Below are 17,518 nucleotides of genomic sequence, written 5' to 3'. Positions count from 1 at the left end.
CCAGACTCTATGGATAGGACCCTGAAGTTCTAATCCTTAGTCATTCAGTAATGCTCCCACAGGATCATAGGGAGAAAAGAGGGTTCCTGGCAGCAGCTGGGGAGGGAGGGCAACCATGATGGGACATCACAAATGTGAACTGGCTTCAGTTGCTTTCCTGCTTAGCTCAGGAGCTTGTCAAAGGGCCTATGTGTGAAACCCTGTCTGGCTCCACCCAAACCAAAAGTTCTAGAAAGAGGATATTGGGGTATTCCTGGGTAAAACCACTCCCCTTCCCAGCCCTGACACAAATCAGAGCAGCTAGCAAGTATACAGCCTGTAAGATACCTAACAAAACAAGTCACTGCCTTCTTGAGGTCACAGACTTTATTCCTACAACCACAGAGCTTGAGCATGACCGGGGCAAGAAGAGAGAGTTTCATCTGAGAGTGTCCCTCATGGGCAGTACTCTTCTTTTGGGGAGGGTGGGAACAGAGGACAAGGAAGACAGGCTCCTCTGGCCCTACGAACAAAACATATTTACTCCTGCAAAGCAGCAGATGATCTGGAAACTGAGCCTGCCTGCATAGCTCTTGGAGCAAATGGGCAGACAAGCACTGCCACCTGGCACAAAAGGGAATTCAGATCCAGAACAGAAGCAGCAAAGTGTTTAAAAAAATAATAATCAATTGTTCCAGGACTCACAAACAGGCATTTCTAAGAGCAAGTGCATGTCCAAGATAAGTACTGGTGCTTCCTGAGAGGTGACATAGGATTACAGAGCTGCCTCCCTTTTTCAGTCTAGGCCCTCAACTTGCCCTCTGAACATTTAACTTGTGTTGGGAACGTGACCTTCAGGTCCCTATTCTGGGCTCCAAGGGCTCTTTGCAGTCTAGGGGCACAGCAACCTGAGTCTGAACTGGGTCCTGTCCCATCTGCCTGGAAGTCACAGTAAGTTGCCTCCTCCCAGGGGCAAAGCTGGTCCTTGGTCTCAGACAGTTGGTCGAGGGAGGTGGTATGGGTCAGCACTGGCCCTCAGAGCTCCTGGATAGGGACAGGGAGGGTGGGCAAAACTTTGGAAAGCCAAGCAGGGAGAATCCTGAGTAAAGGCAGGATCTTGTTCACTGGATGGTCAGGCAGCGGTGAGTGAAGAGCTGGCGGATGACAGATGGATCAGCCACAGTAGACATGTCCCCCAGGTCATGGTCATTCTGAGCGATCTTCCGAAGCACCCGCCTCATGATTTTCCCTGGGAGACCACAGGCTTCTGGTTACCTGGTGACAGCACTGACCCCCTCCAGCCCTGCCAAAGGCTTCCATCCACACACATTCCACAACCACTGGGCTTTGGCCAATCCCTTTCCCAAACCCTTGGGGCCTCTGAACATACCTGAGCGGGTTTTAGGCAAGCCAGGTGCATTCTGGATGTAATCCGGTGTGGCAATGGGGCCAATCTTTTCTCTAACTGTAACCAACAAATCATTAAGCATTTCTTCAGTACCCTTAGCTAGGCTCCCAAAATCCAAGGTACAGATAGCTTTGTTCCCCACTCATTTCCCTTTCAAGTCCCTAGCCACAGAATTAGTCTCAGGCTCACTGCCTGTCTGTCTTTCTTTTTAACACACTGTCTCTTTACTTACTATTATTTTATCTTAATCTACTTTCATGGAACTCAAGCTCTAGAATGGCCTGCTTGAGTTGAAATCCCACTTTACTAGCAGTGTGGCCTTGGGCAAGTGATTTAACTTCTCTGAGCCTCAATTTCTGCATCTTTAGAAGGAAGATAAAAATAAGATCTATTTCTTAGATCTTGATTATAGGGATTAAATGGATTAATGCATTTAAATTACTTAGCTCAATGATAGCAGAGAGAAAGGATTCTATAAATGTCAGCCATTATTTTCCTGGTGGAGAGACTAGTGGAGACTGACTGGGAAGAGGACAATCAGCCCCAAGGCCCCCTGGGATCTGTTTGTGGTTTGGGAAGCAGCTCACTCCAGCACCCCCACCCAACCTGCTGTGGTAACTGGACCATCAGGACAGACCCTGCAGCCCCTGCCCAGGGAGGCTTCCTTACTCTGCTTCTTGAGCTCCTCTGTGAGGGTGGGGCTAAAGGTGTGGCCATCACACAGAGTGACAAAACAGTAGAGGCATTCGCCCTTCACAGGATGAGGGTGGCTGACTACGGCTGCCTCGGCAACAGCCTCATGTTCCACAAGTGCTGATTCCACTTCGGCCGTGCTCAGCAGGTGTCCTTGTCAAGGGAAAGGAAGTGCCATGAGAGAGATCCCAGCCTCTGCCTTGACCCCTGTTCCATCTGTGCCTACAGGGCAGTCCTGGTCTGGTCAAATGGGGAAGGCCCTTCATTCATAGCTCAACATAACAGTTGCCCCACCATACCAGTTTCCCTCCTCTAGGCACATTCCACTGTTTATCACTCTTCCTCCAAAACCTGGGCCTAGAACTGAATGCCTCACTCCAAGTATGGTCTGGCCACAGGACACCCTGGCTCTCTTGGAAGGCTTTGGCTAGGAGTTGCTGGGAGAACAGGGCTAATAAGGGAAAATGGTCCCTGGCCCTCACCAGATACATTCAGCATGTCATCAATTCTGCCAGTGATCCAGTAATAGCCATCCTGATCTCGCCGGCAGCCTGGGAAGAGAAGAAATGTACAACATAATAAATACCCCACAGTAGGATACATGATCCACATGATCCATTTACCAGACTTCCACACCCACGGCAATAGCCTCCTAACAAGTATTCCTGCTTCTCTTCTTGCCCATTGTGGTAGCCAGGCTCCCAGATGGCCACACTGATCTCCAACTCCTAGTATTCGTAACCTTGTATAGTCGTCTTTCTCATTGTGCTAGGGTTAGTCTGTATGGTCAATAGAATTTGGCAGAAGTGATGGAATATAAATAAATAAGGCAAAGTTATTTTCTAAAGAGTAAATCAGTTATCACTTCTCTGCTTAAAACCCCTAAAGGTCTCCCATTGTACACTGGATAAAATCCAAACTCCTTACCATGGCCCACAAGGCCCTATATTATCTACCTCTCCAACTTCATGTAACATTCTTCCCTTTGCTCACTGCACTCCAGCCACACAGGCTTCAGTCTGTTCCTCAGATATTTCAAGTTTGTGTCTCTGCACAGAACACTCACTCTTACTCCATATATTCCTATGCCTGGCTCCTTCTCACTCTTCTGGTCAAAAGTCACTTCAAAGAAGACTTCTGTCATCTCATGTATGGTAGCCATCCCTGCAGACACTCTTTATCCCATTACTCTGTTTATTTTTCTTCACAGCACTTATCACTACCTAAGATAAGCTTATTTACTTGTTTGCTGTTTATTGTCTCTTGAATGTAAGCCCCATGAGAGCAAAGACCCTTGTCTACCTTATTCATGGTAATATCCCCTGTGCTTAGATCAGTACCTGGATGTAATAGGCATTCAATAAATATTAATGAATGAATGGATTGGTGGATGGGCCATGGGCAAACACAGACACCAGACATGCGGACACACATGACAGTGATACACACTGCCATATGCCCCATCTCTTTTAGCACAGGAGCAATAGAAACAAGAACCTTTTTCCTCATACATCAAATCTCAGATGGCACTATGCTGAGCCCTTCTTGCAACACTCATTTCTTCTCTTACAGTCTTCTCTGTAGCTCTGCTGGATATTAGACACTGACACACAGGACACATAGGACGTTCCCCTCTCTGTTTTTCTTCACCCCTAGCCAACTCTTCTTGAAAATGAAAGGGGAAAGTACGTGTCTTGGTGAAAGGTGTGGGAAGGAGCTAGCCAAGGCTCACCATCTCCTGTCACATAGTAGCCAGGAAACTTCTTAAAGTAGGTGGTCTCAAAGCGTTCATGGTTCCCATAGACTGTGCGCATGATTCCTGGCCAGGGCTGCTTGAACACCTGAGGAGTGAGGAAGGCACAGTAGTTACATCCTCTATGCTGTCTCACTGGAAGACAATCAGAGCTTTTCTCAAACTGAGGAGAAATGGCCTGAATGCCATTCCTGAAAAGTAAGACAAAGTACAGGCCTTGGAGATAAACAATCTAGCCTTGGAATCCAAGCTCTGCCACTTACTAGCTGTGTGACCTCAGGTAAGTAACTTTACCTCTCTGAGCTTCAGAATTTTCATCTGTAAACCAGAGAAAATCATCTCTACCTCCCAAAGTGATTGTGAGAATTAATATTATGTGGAAGTTGCCTAGCACAATATTCTATTAGTGATAAGCATTTAGTAAGTTTGTCTCCTTTTGGGTAATCCTTCAGGAAAGCAGATCCAGTTTGATGCAAATGAAAATAGTCATATAAAAATATCGGACCTACACATTAGTAAATAGTTATTGCCCCAATCAATAATGTCCTATGGCAGCAGACTGATGGGATGGATGGAATTCTAGGCTAAGCGTCAGAAGGCCTGGATTCAAGTCCTGCCATTGTTACTAACTTACTATCAGTAAAAATGAAGTGGGGTGGAGGGTGGGAACTGATGATCTCTTTATAAGTACTAATATAACAATCACAACAACAACTAACATTTATCAAGCACTAACTGTTAGGTTCTGTGCCAAACCCTTCACATGGATTATCTAATTTTAGGAGACAAAGGTACTATTATAACTCTATTTTATAAATGAGAAAATTTAGGTTCAGAGGGGTTAGGTAACTTACATGAGGTCACAGAAGAGGCAGAGCCAGGATTTGAACCCAGGCAGGTTGACTCCAGAGCCTATTATGATTTTCCACTATGTTTATGAAGCCTCCTTTCACACTAGAATGTTTGCAAAGGAAGAGTTGGGACTATGTCTTCCAGACCCAAAAAGGCACCATCAGGAATCTTTGAGCAGAGCCCTTAAGAGCCACATGGGCCAAGACGCAGAGAGGCAGGCAAAGTATCTGAAGGATTCCCCCCAGGGTCTCTCCGCAGACCAGACGATAACCTTCAACCCTTGAATTTTTGCCACAAGCAGCTACCAGGAGAGATTAGGTTCTAAACTCTGAAACAAGTACAGTACCCCTTGGTGGACCCTTCCCACCTCCTCCTCAAAAACCCCCAAGGGCCAGGGCCTCACCAGATAACCTTCAGCTTCACCTTCCAGCTCTTCCCCAGACTCATTCAGGATTGCAGGAGCTACACCAAAGAACGGGAAGGTCTAGAAGCAAACAGGAGACAGGATCCAAGGAGAGGAATGAGGCAACTCTGACTCAACTCTCTACCTCTCCCAAGGAGCCCTAGAGCTTCAAATTCCTCACACATATCAGTCCAGTCCCCCACCCTCTACCTAGGCCAAATGCCCCAAGACTCTACTACTGCCTAGGCCAGGACCAGCCAAGGGAGCCTCACTCACAGCAGAACCAGGCTTCATTGGTGTGGCACCAGGGAGGGGTGTCAGCATATGGCCACCCTGTGGAAGTCAGAGATCAGAAATTTGAGTCAGTCTTCCTATACTGTCCCTGAGCCCCATCCTTCTGAACCCCTTACTCACTGTCTCTGTCTGCCAGAAGGTGTCCACGATAGGGCAGCGCTGGGCACCTACCACCTGGTGGTACCAAAGCCAGGCCTCAGGGTTGATTGGTTCACCCACTGTGCCTAGCACCTGTAAGGATGCCCGGCTATGCCTTGGGCAGGGGAGTGGAAAGAGAGGAAGGCTCTGAGAACCACTGGGAACCAGGAAGACATGCCCAGGCTCTTCTCCTGCCCCCTCCCCTATTCCAGGCCTGGGAGTTGGAACAATGGAATGGAAAAGACTGTGCAAAAAGGCCAGCACCCAGCTCTGAGGGACACCCATGGGGCAGCAGCTGGGGAGGGGTCTCACTTGGTGACAGGCTCATCTCCAAACTTCATGAGCAGGCGGATAGCTGTGGGTGCTGTGTAGAACTTGGTCACCTTGTACTTGTCCACGATACTCCACAGGCGGCTCACATCCGGGTATGTGGGGATCCCCTCAAACTGACCCCAGTGAAGGCTGGTCATTCCCGGTCCTTCCCAATAGTTCCTCCATTCCCCTCCTGTACCCTCAGGCTCAGTATCTTGCCCTTTCTGACAAACCAGTGTCTTCATTCCCTTACCAGACAATCCAAGAGACCTTCCCAATCATGATACACAACCCTCTCAGAACTCCTCTTTCTCTAGGAAACAGGTCATTATGTAAGTCCCCCTGCCTCTAGACCAAGTGGCCTTGGGAGGTAGTCACCCAGGATCATCTTGTCTATCCCCTAAGTAGGCCAGGCAGCCATGGGTCCCAGTTCCCTTCTTACCAAAACACTGGTAGCACCGTTGGCCAGTGGCCCATAGGTGACATAGGAATGGCCAGTGATCCAGCCAATGTCTGCTGTGCACCAGAACACATCCTCCGCGTGGAAGTCAAACACGTACTTGAAGGTTGTGGCCACATAGAGCATGTAGCCCCCAACTGTGTGTACCACACCCTGGGGAAAAATAGGACCTCAGGTTGGGGCCTTGGTCTCACCCCCACTGACCACCAGATGCAGGCTGGGCAGAGCTAGAGGAAGATCTTCCTCAGGGATTCTGGCCCTGCCAGCACCCCTTTTGTAACATCCGTCTCCCTTCCATCCACTTTTCTCCATGTTCCCATCTCACACTCACACACATGTATAGTCAGTCCATCATTCACACCCATACCCTAAGATGGTATTTCTGAGCCACCCACATCACTCTCACGCACAAACACTTCTAGGACACTCACATCTAATAGTGTCTTTGTTATGTATTTGCACACACACACTCAATTATACATTGACAGAGTGGGAATGGAAAAAAAAAAAAGAATCTTCTTTGCTTACTCCATCAATACCCCACCTCAAGGAAAGAGAGGCCAAAATTGTGTTTCTAAAGGCCCAATGAGGGATATTCCAAAGCAAGTGGAGAGAAGAATTTAGGGGTGCAGTGAGTGGAAGGTAGAGTAATATATCTTTCAAGTCAATGGAGGAGTCAAGAGTTTTCTTAAGTGTTTATGGCTCCCACACTGTGCCCTAGGAGGGTCTAGATGTTAATAGTGTCGCATGTGGAAGGAACTGAACTCTAAGAGCTATAGTCTAGGAATACAAAGGACTCCTTGTGCCTACCCTTGGCCTTGAGTTGACATGGCACCTTTCCTTCAATCAAACCATGTGAGCATGAGCAAGGGACATCAATGTTAACCAATGGACTGATCCTTTTCTCTTTTTCTGGGCACCATGAAAGTCCCCACCTGAACTGTCTCATCCTGGGCCTCACCATCTAGTGATTAAGGATTTATGTCTTAATTTGATTTAGAAAAGGTAATGTGACTTTTCTGAAACTCAGGGTTGCAGAGTAAAATTCATGTCATTACATGCTTCCTCAGAAACTCATTTCTCACCCCTACACAGTACACAAACACACATACTTGCCTTGGGTTTGCCTGTGGAGCCACTGGTGTACAGGATGAAGAGTGGGTCCTCAGCATCACACCACTCAGGCTCACACTCATCCCCTGCCTCTTTCATGAGTTCATGCCACCAAAAGTCAACCCCCTGGTTCCAGGAGATCTGCAGGGGGAGGAAGACAAGAATGGGCAGGGAAGAACTCAACAGCTCAAGATGGGGTCAGGAGAAACTCCTCCCTGGCACCTGGAGGGGCTGGGATGGGACTCCTGACGGAAGTGCTGGGAGGAAGGAGGACCCTGGAAAGGGTGGAATGGGGCAGAGAGAACGAAAACAGAATAGCAGGCTTTCTGGGTAGTCCCAGCACCCTGCTGCAGAGCTCCCCTCACCTGGATTCAGACTGAGGAGGGTCCTTTGGTTGTTCTTTTCTCATCCTTCAATTCTAAGCTTAAATGTCACCTTCTTGGAAAGGCTTTCCCTGAACAGCATCTGGTAGATTCCCACTCCCATCCTCACTATTATTCTTGATCACAGCACCATATTGCTTTCCCACACAGAACATATTTCCAGTTGTTTTATTTAGTTGTTTGCTTGATTACTGTCTTCCCAACTAGATAGTGATCTCTATGAGTGCAGTGGCATGTGTCTTTTATTTTTTTCCTATATCCCCAACACCTAACAAAATGCCTGGCACTCAAAAGGCACTCAGTAAATTTTTGTTGGATGAATGAATATGCACACACAGGCCTGCATACACACATATGTACTTATGGGACTAGTGGCTCATCAGCAGGGATGCAAACACCACACAATTCAGAAATGCAAAATTAGTCAGAGCCTGCAGGTGAGGTGGGCACCTGGCCCTGTTAGTAGCAAAAGAAGTCAACAGATCTTGGTCCAAGCACCTTTTCCTGCATGTCCAGACCTCATCCACATCTGGAGGTTCCTACCCTAGCTCTGCCCCTGCCTTTACACCACTGGTACCAATGGGTTTCCCATAAAAATATCTGCTTGAGTTCCATTCAGCAGGAAGCCTTGCTTTACGTCAGTGGAGAAGGACCAAGGTGGATTTCTCCCAGTAGAGAGATGTCCCCCTATATTGGAGTGCCTTTCACAACTACTTCTGGGTCTGTCATCCTGAAATCTTTCTAAACTCTCCTTGAAACTGGTTTACTTTGCTGGTTATATCACCTCTTTGAACAACCAGTTTTCTGACTCTACTCTTTGCCAAGTGAAGTTGGAGTCCCTGAATTTGTCCAAAAACTGGACAAGTTCACTGGATTTCAATCCCAGTTCTGCTACTTCCTAGCTATATATGACCTTGGGTAAGTCACTTTACCTCAATTCACTTCTTTTTAAAATGAGGATAGTCATTCTTTTTTTGAGGAAGATTAGCCCTGAGCTAACATCTGCCACCAATCCTCCTCTTTTTTGCTGAGGAAGACTGGCCCTGAGCTAACATCCATGCCCATTTTCCTTTACTTTATATGTGGGACGCCTGCCACAGCATGGCTTGACAAGCGATGTATAGGTCCGCACCTGGGATCTGAACCAGCAAACCCCAGGCTGCGGAAGCAGAACATGTGAACTTAATCGCTGTGCCACTGGGCCCACCCCAAGGATAGTCATTCTTGCCCTAATGGTCTCACAGGATTTGGAGAACATCAAAAAAGAAAGGTACTACCTAGTAAACATTAAGCCTTGGATTGTCCTGGGGGGTAGGGAAGACTGATGAATGTCAGGAAGCATAGAAGCTAGTTCAGTTCCACTGAACTCCCCTGGGAGATGAATTTAAGGGTGTGATGATGGGAACTGTTTGGGGTTTGCTTTAGCTGTCACAAAGCCCTTTTACATTCATTAGCTTCTTGTATGTTCAATGGCCCTGGCTGGCAGGTAGACATTATAGTGTAAGAGAAACATCTTATTCCCATTATATGGCTATATGCTAATTTATTGTGTGCATCTTTGGTTAAAAAAACCCCAAAGTGAGGGGGCTGGGTGGGTGGTGCAGCGGTTAAGTTCGCATGCTCTGCCTCGGTGGCCCGGGGTTCGCCAGCCTGGATCCTGGGTGCAGACCTATGCAATGCTTGTCAAGCTATGCTGTGGCAGGCGTCCCACATATAAAGTACAGGAAGATGGGCACGGATGTTAGCTCAGGGCCAGTCTTCCTCAGCCAAAAAAGAGGACTGGTGGCAGATGTTAGCTCAGGGCTAATCTTTCTCATAAAACAACCAAACAAATAAAAAAAAACCCAAAGTGTTAGACACATACCTTATGAAATAACTCTCCAACCACACCCCTCTTTCTGTATTATCTGCTCCTTACCCTAGAGAATTTTAAGTTTCTGGCGCGTAAGCATCAGAAGAATGACTAGCCCAGGTCAAGTGAGGCACCATTAAAAATAAAAAGAAGAAAAAGAAAGAAGAGAGAGAAGCTGCCCACAGCTAGAAAACATAAAAATACACCCTATTTTTTAGTGGAATAGCCATATGGATCTACACACACATTGTCACGTGGACACTTTTTTTTTCCTGCCAAATGATCTACTTGAGATGAGGGCATTAATGTATTTAAGCAGAAGTATGTCAATATTGCTTTGGGCAAATGGTGCTGGTCTATAGCACTGGTGTGAATCGTCATAGAAAAGGCAGTAGGTATATGTAAGGGCAAGGCATAGTTACACCGTGGCAATGAGGGAACTCCCGTAATCTTGTAAAACTGTTTCCTCTGTGGGTGTGTGGGTAAGAAGGGTGGGGAGTACTCCAGGTGTGGCACCAATAACCAGCACCAGGAAGCAGGGTGAGCTTAATTAGTGGTGCAAACTTTGATTGTGAATTAGGTGTGTGCCTGTGAGGGCCCAGAGCTCTGAACCAGGAAAAGGTTTTAATTTTCTGAAATGAGAGTTGAGAAGTTGGCCTTTGTCCTTGAACCAGGATAGCCTCAGGGAGGACAGCTGCCACGTGTGAGAGAAGAACTTGAGGAAGCTCATAGGTGATATGGTTGAACAGGACACCTGCAAATGTGCCAGATTCTCCCTTGAAGATAGCTTAAGAAGGTAGAGCTATTTTAAGATAGCCTAAGGGGGTCTGGAGCTCTGACAAGATTTCTGCAGCTTTGATTGCAATTCTCAGACCAACAAACCTAGACTTTGTAAGCCTATTTTTATGGTCTTTGTTTTTTTGGTAACTGATTGCTTTTACCTCCAGGAAACAAAAATCCAGGAGCTTGTGGCCCAAGAGTCTCCGGTATTAAGAATTACACGATTCTATTTCTTTTCTGGTTTCCCTTTTAAAAATGCCAATCTGTCTCCTATGTTAAAAGTAATAAAAGATAACATTTATGGTGTAGTTACTACGTGCCGAACACTTTACTATATTGACAAAACCCTATCAGGTAGGTACAATTATTATCTTTACTTTACAGAGGGGAAACTGAGGCAAGAGAACTTAAGTAACTTGCCCAAGCTCCCACAGCAGCAGTTGACAGAGCTAGGAATTGAACCCAAGTAGTCTGGGTCCATTGCCTACACTCTAACCACTAAGTTTGTTACTTCTTTCAAGAGAAAAGTCTTAGGTCCCTGTCTGAGTTTTAAAAGGAAAGCAGTGTCTCCTGGGAATCAGATCTGTCTCCATCACGCTAATGAGAATAACGAAAAGGGGATTATAATTACCATTAGCCTAAGAGGTTAATCCTAGCAGATTTAGAGTAAGACACCCTATGGAGGGTGGTAAAACTCAGAGGAATAGTGGATTTTATGGTTTGTTTTGGTGAAGGAAGTGGTTTCCTTTTAAGCATATATTATCATCTCTCTATTACTAACAAGGAAACTGAAACCCAGAGAGAAGAGGTGACTTATTCAAGGTCATACAGGTAAAAATTGGTCTCTGGATTCCAAGCCCAGTCTCTCCTCTATACTAATCTGTTTTGAGTCCCTTCTTGGGGATCTCCCTTCTTAGAACCACGTGCAATGTAACTTTTCTTCAATTTAGCACTTAATTATATCAGAGTTCATATGTAGTTTATAAATCCCAAAGTAGTATATAAACGTATTTAGGAATCTTCTCTGCTGTCCTATATAAAACTTAGGTTTTCATTTGTAATACACATCTAACTCCCCAACTTCATGGTGCATTTCCAAAGTCAAGGTCTGTACCTCCTCTGCCTGCTCTTCCTCCTGTCTCTCCTGGCTCCACCCCAGCTAAGCACACAGTAAAAACTTTCTGACAGGTTTCTTGGTCCTCTCTCCACAAAGGTCCTGAGCAACAGCAGGAATGAAATGTGATGTCTGTTGCTACCTCTCTGAGATCTACAATCTATGCCAGTTCAGAGAGGTAGCAACAGGCATTAGGTTTCACTACCCTTTAGAGTGACTTAGATGGCAAAGGACCCAGGAACAGAGAGAAGGGGGTTAGGTCTGGCAGCCACCACAATGGGGAAAACAGGCAAAGAGCAGTTGGACACACTGTCAAGCAAACAGGGAAGCAGTGCCCATGGCAGAGGAGGATACCTGGGGCCAGATGCGCGTGGGTTTCTCTTTCGGCTTACCCTGTCAAGAGCCCACGGAAAGGGAAGTGAGCAGGGTCTGAGTGTAGGGGAGTGGGATGGAAGAGTCAGTGTGCCCCAAACCTCTGGTTGCCTCCTTTCCCTCAGGCTCCCTTCTCACTGGTCGTCCCAGCCTCCATTTTCCTGATCCTATTCCCAGCCCCTGTACACTCAGAACCCCTAATGCCGACTGGGGTCTCCCGTCAGCTTCTCTAGCCCTAAGACTACTCAAGGCTCCTTATGTCACAGAAGCTCAGGAACACTGTCCTTCTGGATGCTGGAGCTTTCATTCTCATGCCTGTTTGACCGGGAGGCCACCATTGGGCTTTTCCACTATTTCCACCAGGAGCACTGGATCTAAAGCTAACAAGGGCCCATATCTTGAGGGCCAAAATCCTGGACCTTCCATGGTGGGAATACACAGGTAGCCCAGTAATGAAGATTACAACCCGGTAATCAAGATGACTACATATAGTCACCCAGGTCAGCCCATTTCTAATCCAAGTCCAAGCCCTGAGGGTCCCTTGTGCCTATCAAGATACCTTAACCAACACGGGAGTCTCCCTCACAATCTCTCACACTAAGTTCCCAAGGCAAGGGGCTTCCTATCTACATTCAAGGTCAAAGTCCCCCAACTCCCAGCCAGCCCTGCCAGAGGAGGCATTCCTGGGATTGCTCCCAGATCCTCAGCATTCAGGAAGCAAAGAAAGACATCAGGAACTTCCTGGGAAGGAAGAGGGAGCCAATTTGAGCCCAGAGGAGGGCACAGCAGTAACAGACTCACCTGTATATCCCGGCATGGCCTCTTAATTGGGGGAGACTGACTGGGAGAGTCACCTGTGCCCAGCTCTTCCCGCCCCAGGTGCTTGACCACAATGCAGCATATCACTGGGAAACCCCTGGAGGAAAGAAAAGCCTGAAGTGGTGGGCTGGTTGGCTCAAGAGAGAATTTGGCAGGACCCGCCCATGTCCATCTATGGTAGGGGGGACAAAGGGAACTTGGCACTGGGGAAAGGTCCAGTTAACCCAGAGCATTACCCAACCAGCCAAACACACTTACTTTTCCCGACATTTCTCCAGGGCCTCGTCAGCCAGCTCCTTCAGGTTCACAAGCTTTTCCCCCCTGTAGAAGGCATCTTTGGGGAGCAACAGACATTCCAGGCCTTAGGAAGTCACCACACTCCTAGCCCCTTAACCCTAGTGAGCACAATATTCATGGAGCCCTTCCTGAGTAGGTCTCTTGACTCTGGTTCTTCTAGCTGATTTGAGCTGACAGAAGCTCAACCAAGGTGCAACCAGGAGAAAAAGGGTAAGCAGTTCCTACCCTCTATGCTGAGCAGTCCCAAATACCAACTAGCTGATTGGAGATCAAGACTTGCGGTGTGGGGGTTCTGGAGAAGGGGTGAGAGAATTAGTCACCTGTAGTGATGAGAAGGCTGCAGCTGGAATCCAGAATCCGTTCACACAGAGACTCTGCAGAGAAGCCTGCAAACTAGGAAAGGGAAGAAAGACTGAAGGAGAGGAAGACCCAGGGATTGCATGAACAAGGAAAGGAGTCACTCATAAAACCTTCAGGGTCTCTAAGCCAGGGTCCTAGAAGAAACTGGGTAACTGATATGGAACCTATGACACAAACATTCTAAACTCCTTAGTCTGGTTCTTAAGATCCTCCATCATCCAGGCCCAACCTACTTCTCCAGAGCCCCATCCCCCACCAGGCCCCTTTTTCCAGCCCAAATTCCTACCACAATGGAGTGCAGAGCCCCAAGGCGGGCACACGCCAGCATGGCCACCACAAGCTCCAGTATCATGGGCATGTAGATGGCCACTCGGTCACCCTTCCGAATGCCTGCAGGTAAAGGACACAGACCATCGACCATGGACCCTTCCTGCTGCTACTCGCTCCCTCTCATCCAGCTACCACCCTCCCAGCTGACCTTTTCTGTTCCCCTGTTACCAGAATCCTTTCATTCCTTATCTACCTTCCCCAAGTCCTCAGATACCCCAAGGCCAGACCCTCCAGTCCCCTTCTCATATCCCAACACTCACCCTGTTTTCGGAGAACATTGCTGAACTGACACACTTGGACCAAAAGTTCACGGTATGTGATCTGGGTGGTCTCCTCTGGCTCATTGCCCTCCCTGAGATACATCAGAAAGAACCAGTCATTAAGGAGTATAACTTCTTCCCCAAACAACAAATAGGAAGAGTCATAAAATCCATTCAGTAACACCAAGGCCTGGAAATGTCCTGTGAAGGTCATTTGCCATCTGCCACCACACCTTGAGCCGACCAGATACTTTTGGCCTTTCAAAGTATTCTTTATACACAAGCTGTGTGTCATTGGAAAATGCAGTGTCCATCTCTGAGCCTCATTTAGGTTGATAAAATGGGATGACGGACCCTTCTCTTCCATCCTAGGGATGTGTTAAGGAGAAATGATATCACAGATGTGATTCTTCCTAAGCACAGTGTCAAGGCTGCATTGGTATTATTCAAAGGGGGCTCTCTAGATCACTTGTACCCAAGTCACCACCCTCTATCAGCTGATTTCTGTCTACCTCCTCGGCCTTGCCTCGCACTCCTCCTCAGGCTTCAGGCTGGTTTCCTTCAGTCATTCCTTCATTTGTTCATTTGCTTATTCAACAACTACTATGTGCTCTATACATGTATAGAAATAAGGCACTGATGAACAAGATAAGCAAGATCCCTGACAACATGGAGCTTATATTCCAATGATAGTGCAGGAAATACACAAGTAACAAATACAACCAAGATAATTTCAGATTATGATAAGTATTATGAAGGAGATAAAGAATGATATAATCATGAATGACAGAGGAGAAACACTTTTTAAAAAGACACCTTGGGGCCAGCCCTGTGGCCTCATGGTTGGGTTTGGCACACTCTGCTTTGGTGGCCTGGGTTTAGTTCCCGGTGCGGACCTACACCACTCGTCAGTGGCCATGCTGTGGTAGCGACTACATACAAAATGGAGGAATATTGGCACAGATGTTGGCTCAGGGTGAATCTTCCTCAGAGAAAAAAAAAAAGGGACATCTTAAGGAACTTTCATGACAGTATATAAAGACTTAACTATAAGAACATTCCCCTCAGTGTTTTTTTTTTCAATTTTATTATTTTTTGAATTACTAATACATAAAAATGGCACTGCATGAAAAGATATGTAATAAGAAGTGTCCCTCCCACCCTTATTCCCCAATCACCCTGCCTACCGGCAACAACTGTTACTACAATGTTGTGCAACTTTCCAGAAATAGACAATATGCAAACAGGGCCACTCCTAGTAGGATGGAGGGTGTAGGGTAACTGAACTAGTGCGGAGTGACCAAGATAATCACTTTGGAAGAAGGCTACACTGTTAGCATCTTTCATAAGGTCTTTGGGATATCACGGAAGATGGAAATTTAAAAATTGAATTTAAAAAATTGAATTTTAATGCTGCTCAGAAGAGAGATAAGCACCTCACAGTCCCCAAATAAGCCCAGGTGGACAGAGGTGGGAAAGAGCTACTCAACTACAGGACAGGCCTATTAGACAAGCATATATATACATGCATTTATGTTTACATATTCTCATTTTTTCTAAACACATGATGACATACAATACACACTATTCTGTATATTTTTTATTGAGTATAATATACATCCAATAAACTCCATAAATCTTAAGTATAGAGCTTGATCATCTTGCTTTTTTTAAATTTAACAATACACCTTGATATCATTCTCCATCAAGACTTATAGTGCTGTTTCCTTTTCTTTGTCATCTGCATAATGGTTCCATTGTTTATACATGCTATAATTTACTTAACAAATAAATGCTTCAATAAATATCTTTATTCATATGTAATTTTACTCACTTGCAAATATCTCTGTAGGATGAATTACTACGAGTGAAATTGTTAGGTCAAAGTGTATGTGCATTTTAAATATCTATAGACACTAGAGGATGACTTCTTTAAATAAGATGGTCAGGGAAGGTCTCTCCTTGGGGAGGTGATATTTGAGCTAAGACCTGAGTAATGAGAAGTAGGCAACTATAGGAATTCTTGGGAAGAGTATCCTGTGCAGAGAGAACACTGGAAAGGCACTGAGGTGGTAAAGAGCTTGGCCTATTCAATGAACAGAAAGGAAGACAGTATGGCTGGAGCATAGTAAACAAGAAGGAAGGTAAGAATGAGAGGTAGGCAGCAGCCAGATCATATAAGGCCTTGTAGGCAAGGGTAAGAAGTTTAAATTTTTTTCTAAGTGGGTTCCTCCTGGCTTCCCTTACACACAAAGCCTGCCTCCACACTTTTGATCATGCCATTGCCCCTTCTCAGAATGCCTTCCCTCCTCCTTCAGGCACCAGCCTTACAGCCCTCCCTAACTACTACAGGTCATTGCGCTCCCCCTCCTTCCTTACTACCCAGAGTACTTATGAAGGAAGTAACTAAAACCCCGAGAGATGTAGTAGCTTGGCCAAGGTCACACAATAATAAGTGGCAGAGCCAAGAATAGATCCTCAGGTCCTCTAATTTCAAGTCAGGACTCTTTCCCCTCATAGTGTAAAGGACAGGGACTAGTAGGGAAGCCAGACTTTTGGAGGTTACACAGATTATCAGCTTCTTTCCAGTTCTTGGCTCAATGAGTCAGTTACTATCCTTTCCTTGGCTTAGCCCTCCTAGGGCTGAGAGGAGCCAAGCGCAGAGAGCTCTCTAAAGTGGGAAGGAACAGGGAGAGAGGAAGCTGGCAAAGGGCCCTGAATGCCAGAGGCATAAAATGCCATTTCCTTAACTGGCCCACTGATGAGTGCCACAGGAACTTCAGAACATCTCCAGTTACAGCTAAATGCTGGCATTATAACCATGCACTCATGCACTCATGTCTCCACGTACCACCTCACTTGTGTGCATTCACATGCATAAAATCACATATACTAAAACACAAAATATTGTAGGCATAAAAGCTGCCCATTTGCACACATAGGCACAAATAAGTATAACTATATGGACCCAAGACTCAAACATGGGTCCATCTACAAGTATATGCACTGCATTTATATATCCACCTATGTGCACAGTTTGACCCTCCAGAATCATTTGAAATTTATCTCATGTATTTTATTTACTGTATATTATCTGTGTCTTTCACTGGAATATAAGCTCCATGATAACAGAGACCTTCTCTGTCTTGTTCAATGCTACATCCCTAGCACCTAGAATAGAGCCGGATACATAGAAGGGGCACAGGAACAGATAAGCACAAACCTATACGAGAACAGCATACTTGAGCCCACTTGCAGTTACATATATGCACAAAAACCACACAGTGTACATTCCTCTCCCTGGCTCTGGAGCTCAAGTTATACATTATTGATATAGGTACCTTACTCCTTCCAGTGTCTTCTTTCTCTGACATACACACCAGGAGGGGGCCCTTGGCTGGTTGCAATGGGGGAGGGAACAGAGTACCATCTACTGCAAAATTCCAAGCACTCTAAGTTGTTACAGTTTTTAAAAGAATATCCAATTTAGTCTCCTGACTCCAAAGAGATCAAAAGAGGCCATTTGCTGTGCTTGAGGTCACAGGA

General features: G+C 46.1%; 1 protein-coding gene across 4 annotated transcripts in view; it reads right to left on the bottom strand.

Annotated features, from left to right (window-relative positions):
• Window positions 1–351: 351 nt before the first annotated feature.
• Window positions 352–17,518, bottom strand: part of ACSS2 (acyl-CoA synthetase short chain family member 2) — a 50,256-nt gene continuing 33,089 nt past the window's right edge. For 2 of the 4 annotated variants that reach the window (XM_070247406.1, XM_003363913.5), the window contains exons 3-19: window positions 13,973–14,064; window positions 13,669–13,772; window positions 13,343–13,415; window positions 12,984–13,059; window positions 12,708–12,822; window positions 11,889–11,927; window positions 7,409–7,546; window positions 6,275–6,445; window positions 5,833–5,966; window positions 5,503–5,635; window positions 5,365–5,421; window positions 5,089–5,169; window positions 3,813–3,921; window positions 2,563–2,631; window positions 2,057–2,233; window positions 1,370–1,444; window positions 352–1,228 (exon numbers count right to left, since the gene is read on the bottom strand). In XM_070247406.1, the coding sequence (XP_070103507.1) occupies window positions 1,101–1,228; window positions 1,370–1,444; window positions 2,057–2,233; window positions 2,563–2,631; window positions 3,813–3,921; window positions 5,089–5,169; window positions 5,365–5,421; window positions 5,503–5,635; window positions 5,833–5,966; window positions 6,275–6,445; window positions 7,409–7,546; window positions 11,889–11,927; window positions 12,708–12,822; window positions 12,984–13,059; window positions 13,343–13,415; window positions 13,669–13,772; window positions 13,973–14,064 (1,771 nt within the window). In that variant the 3' untranslated portion in view covers window positions 352–1,100. The remainder of the gene's footprint in view (window positions 1,229–1,369; window positions 1,445–2,056; window positions 2,234–2,562; window positions 2,632–3,812; window positions 3,922–5,088; window positions 5,170–5,364; window positions 5,422–5,502; window positions 5,636–5,832; window positions 5,967–6,274; window positions 6,446–7,408; window positions 7,547–11,888; window positions 11,928–12,707; window positions 12,823–12,983; window positions 13,060–13,342; window positions 13,416–13,668; window positions 13,773–13,972; window positions 14,065–17,518) is intronic. The other 2 variants (XM_070247407.1, XM_001501341.5) reach the window with 1 other exon arrangement.

Source organism: Equus caballus, chromosome 22 (genome assembly GCF_041296265.1).
Source record: "Equus caballus isolate H_3958 breed thoroughbred chromosome 22, TB-T2T, whole genome shotgun sequence".
NCBI classification, from domain to species: Eukaryota; Metazoa; Chordata; class Mammalia; order Perissodactyla; family Equidae; genus Equus; species Equus caballus.
This window is presented reverse-complemented; position numbering and strand designations above follow the sequence as displayed.